Below are 11,593 nucleotides of genomic sequence, written 5' to 3'. Positions count from 1 at the left end.
GCAGGAATGGTTGGCTTAATCTGCCTACTAGACTTTTTCTATTTTGACCAGAATCGGACTTGATGCTGCTGGACAAACTGCAATATTGTGAACTCTGGCCACACAGTCCTTTTCTAAAAAAACACACATTTTTAATTTGAGTAGTAAATAATTTTCCTAATGAAACTTTGAAAATTTTAGAAGTCTTTCATGACTATACTTCATAGATAAAAATACAGAGATTTTGTCTTTTTCTTACATGAAACTGAGAAAATTAGACACACACTCAAACAGCTTCTTAAAAAAAAAAGGCCAGTACTGCATCTTTATACAGATCAATGTCCAATTATGAGCAGAGAGTTCCTGTGGCAAAAGGTCAGGAAAAAATAATCTTTCTGGCATTTATTACTTGGAAAATAAGGTCATTTATGAGGTCAACCTTCAAAAATACACAGAATAAATTATATTGCAGCATTCTAAATATTCTACACAGCAAAAATTATATTGCAATCTCAACATAATCAGAAAAAATGAAGTTGAAGATGTATTTCCTGATACTGTACTAGAGATTAGACTAGCCTAAGAGGCAAAAAACTTAGATTCAATTAATCAACAATTAATAAAAACTTTATAATATATTAGTGCTTAATTGTAAATATAGCTTCTTATTAAGGCTGACTTATTTAATAATCTTTTAACTGTCTTTAACATGGAATCATCTTCCCCAAATCAAACTAAAATAATAGCAAATATACAAAACAGTTAAAAATAATTCAGTGATGCACTTTATTGCTTACAGCCTAAAGGCAAAACAGAAACACACACATTGCTGGAGTAGTCTGATTTTTTTTTTTTTTTTTAAAGAAACATCTCTTGTGAAATAAAAGACCTCATAATTAGATAAAAAACATCTGGAAAAAAATGGACACAGAGTTTGTGTCCATACTTGTGTGTTAGAACAAACGCTTGCAGAGAACACTGTCATTGTCCTGATAGAAGTCATTTTAGCTGTTTCACAGACACACATCTTTGGTACTTTCACAGGATATGAGTGAAATTATACTGAAAATCACATTATATTACTATTTGACACTTCTCATACTACTATTAATTGTGAAATCAGTGTTACAAATAGGAAAATACATCCATGAAATGAAAACGTCTTCTGATCCGTTTTTACTTTTGTCTGATATCCCAAGCCTCTTTTCTTTTCCGCTTCTCCAGACTACGTGAGGAATGTAAATGACTGGCATTCTTTTATCTGTTGCAGACATGTCTAGTTTGAATTTCCAAATCACGCTTTGGCAGAAGCACTGTATATAATATATCACAGGCAGTGCCAATGAAGATAAAGTATATTCTAATCATTTTAGAAAAGTACTAATTTTTATTATTTTTTTAATCTGCTTTGGATACTTCTGGTTTCATTTCACATTCATTCTGAAAGATACTGAGCGTCCTTTGCTCTGGACTAGCTACAAGATTTACTTTTTTCTCTGATGGTATTATTAGAGGGCTATTCCACCCTGATAAACTGCAACTGCAATACTAATAGGTTTATAATGACAGCTTAAACTTTATGCATTTGTAAGCATTGGAGGCTTCACTCACCTTGTTCAAGTGGCTGGCTTTTAGTTGAAGTAGTTTTCATCTTGAGTGCCTCCCTAACAGACATGTCACAGCAGGAGCCTTTGTTAGTGTCTTGGTCACTGTCAGCCTGATCACTGTCCCCATGCCCGCTGTCCCTCAAGCTGGCTCTTTCTGGATCCTTGAACGTGGAGCTACTGAAATACATATTAAAAAAAAAAAAAAGAAGAAGAGAGAGAGAGAGTTGTATTTACTTGTTCTAAGTTGAATTGTACTCTCTGGCAAAGCAATTTTGACAAGAATGCAAATGGGGAAGCCGAGAAAGTTATTTAATAGGCCTTACCTTTGAACAAACTGCTGCCTGCTGCCCATGTAATTGGGCTCTGCGGGAAAATTGTCTGTCTGTGAAAGAGAAGGAAAAAAATACGTATAGTTGTACACTGGACAAATCTCCTGCAGAGCAACAAGATTTCCTAGAGGAGAAATGATTAATAATTCAAAAATTCCCTTAATCTTCAGATTTGTACATTTTAATTAAATTGGAATATGCTGGCATGTAATTATGTGCTCAGAACAATTAAATGATTCCGGTCCACAAATTACCTGCTAAAGTAAACAATGAGGCTCCAATAAGTGGCATTCTCTGTTAGTAACCTGACAGATGACACTGTTTATGTTTTTTCATTAGTTAGATATTAAGACTGATGGTTATTGAAAATGAGAGAAAAAATTACTTTTGCATATTACAAAAGTGAATTATTCAATAATACTAATTTTTAATCATAATTACATCATCTACTGGGATTCTGAAGCCCTTACTGCTGTAATTCAATTTCATATATTGCTATATTACTCTCAAATTGAAAAAAATAAACAAAAAAGTCAAGCAAATTTATGGCTGATTAGCTGTGGCATTTCTTAAATGTTACTGGAGAAGTGCAAGTGTGAAAATATTTGGATTTTCTCTCTTTAATTTTCATCAGTGTTAATAGCTACGTCAGAATAATGAGAACCACACATGCAAACAAGAACATTAAATGATTGTTGTAGACAAGTACTTTTTAAAAGGAGACACTTTCATTAAGTCTGTCATGAGTATATTTTTAGCAGCATGAGCTAAGTAACTGTAAAAGCAGAAGTATTTACGGCATCCAGACCAACATGGAGTCCTGCCAAAGGGAACTGAATTCCCCTTGTATCATCAGCTGAAGTTCTTTGGGAGAAAGAGAGACTGCATCTTTCACAAAACTCCATATACTGTACATTCACACACGTCACTTCTTGCAGCTGACCTAGTGACAGAGCTCCTATTGTTTTCTGCATCACTTCATATCACACCACCATGCTTCGCAGCAGCTATGAGCTTTGCAACAGCGCCGAGCGTAGTAGTATCGGTAACACGGGCAGCGCTCAGTTAATGGAGCAGAAGGCCCAAGGTAAGGTTTAACGTCTCACAACAAGTGTTTACACAAGTCGCTGGTCTCCTAGATAGTTGTTCTTCTCTGCCACTCCTCCCTCCATTTTTTAGCTCTGTTTTGCTTTTATAGGTAGGTGGTCATTAGAAATATTTGCTACGCTTGTATGGTTGGAATACTGGAACTTGGAAAAGATGCATGTAGTTGCATTAGAAATTTAACAGTCTCTACTACAGTTTGTAGTAGAAAATAGGTAGCCACCTGCCACTCTCCATGTACATGTGAAATAGGTGTGCTTATATACCATGGATAGTTTGTGTGATTTAGGGAAGAGATGGAAGATAAAGAATTATCTTCCGTTTGGCATGTATGAAGTCAGTTTACACTGTACTTTCTTCTTGTTTCTAGTTAAAACCTTTGGTTCAAAAATTAGGATTATAACACACACTGTGTTCCCATTTTGAAGCTGTAATTTAAGCTGTGGAGTACATAGCATTCTGCATGTCATTACAAAAATAATCTGATGTTTTATGAGTGAATTTTCGTTTCTAAGAAACTATGACAGAATCAGGTTTTACTCATCTGTTTTCAAGATACAGCATAGAGCACTTATAATTCTAAATTATTTTTTATCATATAAAAATTGCACATAATTTGGAAATCTGGTTGTTTATGTCCAACGAGAGACTTGTTCTTCATCACTGTTATTAAAAGATGGGTTTATGAAAGTTCTTAAATAGTAAGAAACGTAAACAATACACTGTATTACAGAAGGAGAATTCTGAATATCCAGGACATCAAACTCAGTGTTATGTCACTGCTTTTCCGAGTCAATGTTTCAGAAGCTGATGATTTCAGCTACAGGTATCCAAAGTTAAAATCTGGCCACTTCAGTTAGGGAGCAGTTTAGTGCTTTGCGCTTAAAAACAGACAAGTGCTGGTTTTAATATGTAATTAGCATAAAAGCTTGTCTTAAATTCTGGCATTTTTCAAGTTATAAAAACAAACATTGAAAACAAAAAAAAAAAGGAAGAAATGTAGGTGCAAAGATAAATATTTCAGCATTCTTATATGTAATCTCTTAAATGTAACACATATTTTGGAAGCGGCCTTAATTCTGCCATTTATTCTTTTCTTGTTGCAAATTGTATTCTAATATCTCTCTTCTGTGCAGCAAATCCACCCCCTGTATGTACACATATAATCATCATGACACTCACGGAGACTGATACTTCTCAACCCAAATAAACCTTTACAATTACAGAACTCATGTCTGTTTTCTAGGTCTAACAGCTCAACCATAGATGCCCAGGAAAACTGTTTTTATGCTTTTACTTAAATAAGAAATCTGCCTCCTCCTAAATACAGCTGCTACTGTAATCAACATTTCCATTCTTCATGTCATTGTCAGGCAAAATGCCCACTAAAAATTGCTTTTTCATCAATTTTCTGCCATTAGAAAAGTCAGACTTTTGCCCTGGAATTAATTATAGCACCTCCTTAAAGGTGGTGCTAAGAACTTATCTATAAGCTGCACCAGAGTAAGGACTGGTCATACTTTTTGTTTCTGGTTTTTCATAGCAAAAAAAGCATTTTGCACACCCCGGACTAACCAAGATACAAATTTTAAAATAGAAGTTATGACCACATCTTAGCTGCCATCCTAAAAATGGGAGCTGCTTCTGAGAAATTCTGTATTTATGGTAGTCATTAATGACCTTTAACTCCATAATAATTTGACCAATTTCCCTCATATTGTATTTTGCAGCAATACAAACAGTTGGGTGACATGTTACAGCGAGGTCACTGGTGCAAAAGAACAAATGTAAATACTTGATAACCATATACCGCTATAGAGCTCACAGCTATTTTCCTTCTGCTCTAAAAGCATTAGACCTTAGCCTATGAACTATGAAGGTATGATGCTTGTGTTGAGCTGTGACAGAGCACTCTGAGATACAGGTAGCGAAGAGAGAATTGCTTCATGTATGATAATATCTATACAAAAATTGAGATAATAAGAAAACATTTAATTTTAAGGCTAGGCGGTTTAGAGGAATCTTAGAAAGGTAAGCATCTGCTTCACTACAGATTACAGTCTGTCTAACTTCCTTAAACACTTTTTTTTATTAATCCCAGTTGAAGTGAGAGGTCATATACTTAAAATTTTTACAATGTAACATCTATGGAAGTGATATTACACATTTCAGCTCATACATTAATCATACCTTTTTACACTGCATAGTTGTAACTCGAAGAAATGAGTGCTACTTTAAAAATCTATCAATAGCAAATAATGTCTTTGTTCTTCTCTGGGTATACAGCCCTCTAGGAAATCAGAACCGCAGTGTCTCTTTGCCTCCAGTTTTAAGGTAGGTTTCTGTTCACTAGCAGATAACCATCTAAAAGCTAGTCACCTACTCTAAGCTAAACAGCTAAAATCCCTCTATAAGCATTAGAGACATACAAGATAATTCATCCCATTTTGGGCATCTATCTTTAGGTACGTACTGCTCCTGGAGATTACTTTCTCCAGTAACTATAGGGGAATCTAGATGACCAGCAAGATGTTCAGTGTAACAGCTAAAGCTATGTAAGATGTATCGTATCAGAAGTTAATTACATGGAATTACAATTGCCTGATAAATAACCAAAAATAACTCAAATACCAGCACCATTAACTGCCTGAAGAACAAAATAAAACAAGCTCCACCACCACCCTCCCCTCAAAAAAAAACCCAGAAACGATCCAATTCTAACTCACTGGAGTTAAAGAGTAAAGACATGCTCTCTGTCTCTGTGATTCAAGGTTGAGGGGTGGGGCATCCATTAGGTTACCAACTACAAAGATACAGTTCTTCAGTAGGAAGAAAATGTACTGGGACAAATGGTCTCTAAAACTAAAGCAAAAGCAGAACTGCCCACTGCCCTGGTTAGATACCAGAGAATTAAACAGGCTGTGATGTCAACCTAACTGTCCATAGCTCCCCTAGAGAAGAGGTCCTGTTTTTATGTCTCATTTTCACAGATTAGTGAAACCAGTTAATTTCCAATGAGAGTATGCTGTTAGACCATTTAACAGATATACTTTTTCACAGTTGCTACAATGGCCCCTTAAAAATACTTTCTTCCATATATCTCTCCTAATATGTGACCCTAGAGTAAATCCGAAATTTTAGAAACACTGCCATTACTGTGATGTTGCAGAAAAATTCCTGAGGATTTCTGTACACAAGTTTAATACACCTTTCTCAGAAGGATGAAGCTCATAAAAAATGCCATTTTGAAAGAGATCAGAATGCATATAAACCTTTCATAAGCTGCCAACATTTAAAAAAGAGGGTTACTGCCTTTCAGAAAATATCTTGCAGTTTGATTCTGTTACCTTTTTCACTGGGGAGTTGAGCAGGAGAAAAGTAAAAGAACAGGCAAATTAAACCAGTGCAAAATACATTTTTACTGGTATGGGGTTTCAGGTGTGACAATATAATTGTTACAGTATGAACAACATGTAGAACACCCTTCAAGTGCTATCGTCAACTGTCTGTGAAACCATTCATTCTACTACGGGTGTTAGGGTTTGTGTATTAAGACCACACAGGGACTTAGATAAACTACCATTGTTTCTAAACATTGCTCTCATATGGTGAATTTGAAATAGTGAATTTTACAAATTCAAAATAAAACCATTCAGAAGTTTGAAAGCCAACTGTTAAGTTTTTACTAATTCTAGAGTGGCTATGATATCCAGAAGTTTCATTTAAAGAAAGGAAAATTAAAAATTATGGCCAAGAGTATCAGAAACAAATTCCTCATAGGGTCCATTAACCTTAAATAATCTCATAAGACAAAAAAAAATAGTGAATTTTACAAATTCAAAATAAAACCATTCAGAAGTTTGAAAGCCAACTGTTAAGTTTTTACTAATTCTAGAGTGGCTATGATATCCAGAAGTTTCATTTAAAGAAAGGAAAATTAAAAATTATGGCCAAGAGTATCAGAAACAAATTCCTCATAGGGTCCATTAACCTTAAATAATCTCATAAGACAAAAAAAAAAAAAAAAAAAGTGAAAGCTTCGTCATTGGAAACAGTTTGAACCAACCTGGTCAAAGCATTACGTAATGAATTGTGGGGAATATTTTTAGCAATGTGCTACATTAATATCTTTTTTTTTTTAATAACTTCATGTTCACAAGGTACATGTGTTTACTTCTGTTGAAATGTTTTGATATTTTTATAACTAAAAAAGAGTTCCACTGGGACTCTGCACACATATATTTTCAAAAAAAAGTCAGGATTCAAATCACAACCCCATAGTAATAACTCAGATTTCAGTGATTCTACTATTGCTCAGTAAGACTGCAGTAGAGGACTTCACAAGGTTTCTGCTTTCAAGAACTCCTATAAAAAACAGGCTGTCTATTGAAAATTAGAGGTTCCTAGCTACTTTCCTTTTTTCCTTTTTAATCAAAATCTTTGTTACACCACAATTCTGAAGATTTCTAGCAATCTTTGATGTATTCCGTACTATTAAAATAAAATTAGAGAAAAATAAAAGAAAAAGTTTTCAGTTCGACAGGTATCTCTATCAAAAAAAAAAAAAATTAAAATCATCATGACTACAGAGAAAAAGACAACGAAAGTGAGAGAGAGAAAGATGGGGAGAGAGAGAAATGCTATATTTAAGTATTCTTGACAAATTATACCCAGAAATAATTGTCATATTAGGGAAAGATGTATTTTAAAATGTTAAAAAAAAGACTTAAACATTAATCAGATTTATGAATATTAGGCTACTAGAATATTCATAATTTTTTCTCAGAATTACAAGAACAAGTATCACATTTTCAGAAATTATTCAATGCAACTCCATTTTATGTAGGTGTTCATACCTGGAACTATAATAAAGCAAAATGTCTTTGCTGACTGTAACTTCTTTTTAATTAAACATTAAATGCAAAAATTAAATGAAACATCTCTCCGCTTTATCTTAATATTTAACTCAAGCATCTTCTGTGTCTTTTCTTGAAAAGCTTAATTCCGAGTATTCATCCTTCCCCCATGAAACAAAGATCACTTTTCAAGACAAAAGAATTGTATTCTGCCAAATCTAGTTTTGAAAGAGCAGACAATTGTCTTCATTTCGTTAGGAACAGTTTGTGTTCAACATAGTACAATTTTTCACGACGACCTCTCAGTATGAGACTGCCAGTGAGTGTATATATTTAGCCTGAAGTAGTAGTTTTTGATTTTGCCAGACTTCTTTCATTAAGAAAATGTATTAGCCCAATAGTAAAACAAACAGACAAACCCCAAAACTGGGCATAAGCTTCTAATAAGTTAGAAGAACTTATTAGAAGTTCTACCTTTTTGAAGGACAAAATTAAATAGGGTGCTTTAACAAATCTTGTCCTAATATGTGCTGTCTGCTCTCATTCTTTTGAAAATATTTTTGAGACGTAATTTATATGACATGTACATATTTGGGAAGTTTTACACTTGCTGCAAAATGTTTATTTTGGTGTTACAAGACCTACGGTGTGTTTATGTGAATTTCTGACATATGTAACATTCTTCAAAAGCACACTAAAAACACATGGCAACAAAAACTGTCAGATCCACAAGGCAATATCATTCACCAGGCTGCTGTACTCTTTATTGAAGAGTGTTGGTGGCTCGTGTTTTCTCTTTTTCTTGAGTAATGAAAGAGGTCCTGAGCTATTCAGTGAAACGCACAGTGACTTTTGAAAAGTGAAACTCTGGGCACAGAGGTTATCATCCTTTCCTGTAAGTGAAGGAATGCAGATTTTCTCCGTAAAAATGCCTGATCCATGTACTATTTTCTGTTAGCAAGTACCATATTTCTTACCCCCCCAAAAAATATTATTGATTTATGGTTTAAGCATTCATATTAAGGTATTGCAGATATTTCAGTTGGGTTTGTACTACTGTCTTACTGAAAACAATTATTTCTTAAATTTTTACAAGAGTTTACACTGCAATGTACAAGACACAAAAGAAGACAGAAGCCTAGATCGTAGCGATTAGATTCAGTGCAAGGATTAGAAGTCACAAGACTCAGGCAAGCTTCCTCTCACCTCACTGATGATTGCACCAAACCTGAAGGCTGAAGCAGCTAAAAAGGTCACTACAGGGAGACACATTTTTAAGTGACCCTGGTAAAAAAGTAGACTTAAAACTCACTCAAAAGATAGAGTGAGACCAGATCCTGACGAGAATTTTTTAATATGAAATAAAAGATTGAAGCCTTTCAGGAACAAGCTTGTCTCTTCTTTGGTGGGGAAGTCAGTGTAAGAAAAGCCTTCAACTCCTCGGACAGAGCAAATGTGGGATATATGTTTAAATGAAGACTTCTCTCTCTAAGAAAGATAGGACTAGGAAAAAATTAAGACCTGGACCCAAAACTTCCTTCCACTCAAAAGGGAAATCAAGATTTTCTGGACCAAACTCAAATTTCTGTTTGTTTCACAGTGGTTTCAGGTTTCTGAGCCTCATTTTATTTTGCACCGGAGAAACATGAAATGCAAGCATCTAATGAAATTATCATGGTCTGGGGAGAGAATGTGGGAAGGTGTCAAATGGGACTAGGAAAATGTAATTGTAATATGAGCTTTTAAGATGAACTACTTTTTGGAGAAGGTGCAAGATCACAATGTAGGAAGAGGTGCCAAACATCACACTACAGAAAGAACTCGAGCTGGAAGTACTGTTACAGTACGAGCTGGAAGTACGAGCTCTGTTTCTGCTATCACAACGTCAATAAATAAACATAATGAAATTCATGACACATTATTGCATTAATCTGTATTGCCTCTATTCATTTAAAAATGATGAACACATTTTAAATAATTGACAACTTATCAGAAGCTTGTGAGCAGTGCAGTTGAACTAGTGCTTTAAGGGGCATTCGTAAAGATCTTATGAGAGAGCTTGATATGACATATCAAAGTAAAGATGGAAGTATGAGAAAACAGAACAATAACTACTTCACCTAAATCTGCTAGTACAGTTGCATCCAATATATTTACACTGTTCACCAATGATATGTACTTATTGAAGGTGTTCTGTCAATAAAAACCACATTAAGAACCTTTTGAAAGAGCTTCCCTGTCAATTAGGCTGCAGATACATTCTATCGCTCCAGTTTTCCTGTCAATTTAATATGCTGGATCATATTAACAGTACTGGCTTGTCAATAAGGCAAATCTGAATCCTATTAATGGAGTTATACTGCCAATATAATCGGCTTCCTATTTATTGAGCTCCCCAGTATTTGGGAAAGCTGTGAAATGGGATTATAAGGTTACATACATCTGTCTCTATATCACATAAATATTTCAGGAATTGTATCCTGTTGAGTAAAGAAACACAAGTAATCATGGTTTTCCATTACATAAACTTCAGGTGACAAAATAGTATAATTGTTTACAATTGCTGAGAAAACATTAAATCATCCTTGTTTATCACATTATGTTTCCTGCTTGCTCTAAGTAACAATGTTGTTTTATAAGACAGTCCACTTCGGTGCCACACATATAGAACTGCTAAGAGATGTATGCACTCCACCCCACCTGCACAAGATAATATCTGCTCCAGGAAATAAAAGGAAAGAGATAAAACACTTTTTAGGAATAAAATATGAAGGACCCCATAATTTCAGTGTTTATTTAGCCCTCGTACTGTGCTGTATAATCTTGGTGGAACTAAAGTTTGTAAGTATAATTCTAGTGTAACAGAAACCCCTGGAAATAATTAATAAGAGGTAGTAGTTCGTGCATAAAAAAACAGTAGAAGTTCAGGAAGCCTTCTATTTAATAGAAGCCTTAATGAAGTTGAACATGAGTTGCTTTTAACCATATTCAATATTAAATAACTACTTTGACTGGATTAGCAGAATATACAACAGACCATTAAACCTGATTATATTAAAAAAACTTTTTTCTTAAAAAAAAGAAAAAAGTAACCGCATTAAAATGTACTAGGCATTCTCTTATCAAATTAACTCTCTAGGTCTAACTTGAAAATATGGATTTAAAAAAACATCGTCCAAAATGACAGTTAAAGGTCAATGAATCAAGTTGCCAATTATATTTTCTGGTAGCAGATGGGTGCAATGAAACCTAATGATTGAATTTGAAACGCTTTAATGCACCTTTTATCTATGGTTCCCACCATGTTGAGTCTACCTTAGTATTCCTAACAGATATTTTGTTTACTGCATAACAGACTCTACTACAATTAGCTAACTAGAACGAAATCTGCACTTATCACAATATCCATCTTATTCTAAGAATATCATACCATGAACTGAAAATAACAATACCTTTGGGAGTGTATCTTTGACAACATTAAGGGTTTTTTTGATTTTTCTTTCAAATCTACATGTTAAATATGAAGTCTGGAAATTAAGACATTAAAATTAGAGAGAAACTTCAAGAAATAGTGCCTTGAAATTTAAGGAGAAGTTCAAAGTATTTGTTATAATTTCAAAAATATTTTTCTCTCATGTTTACAACCCTTCTTTCTTTCTTCCATGCACACAGATTCTACAGTGCAATTTTGAGATCCTGGCATTTTATTTTTAATTTT

General features: G+C 34.2%; 1 protein-coding gene across 1 annotated transcript in view; it reads right to left on the bottom strand.

Moving 5' to 3' along the window:
• PCDH17 (protocadherin 17) overlaps positions 1-11,593 on the bottom strand; it is a gene marked incomplete at its 5' end in the record, with an annotated part of 92,887 nt that overhangs the window by 63,286 nt on the left and 18,008 nt on the right. Inside the window, 2 exon segments of the mRNA XM_010284855.1 lie at positions 1,591-1,763; positions 1,910-1,968. Of these exon segments, the coding sequence (XP_010283157.1) occupies positions 1,591-1,763; positions 1,910-1,968 (232 nt within the window).

Source organism: Phaethon lepturus, unplaced genomic scaffold, assembly GCF_000687285.1.
Source record: "Phaethon lepturus isolate BGI_N335 unplaced genomic scaffold, ASM68728v1 scaffold4174, whole genome shotgun sequence".
NCBI lineage: Eukaryota > Metazoa > Chordata > Aves > Phaethontiformes > Phaethontidae > Phaethon > Phaethon lepturus.
Note: the sequence above shows the minus strand (reverse complement) of the source record. Positions and strands in the feature narration are given on the sequence as shown.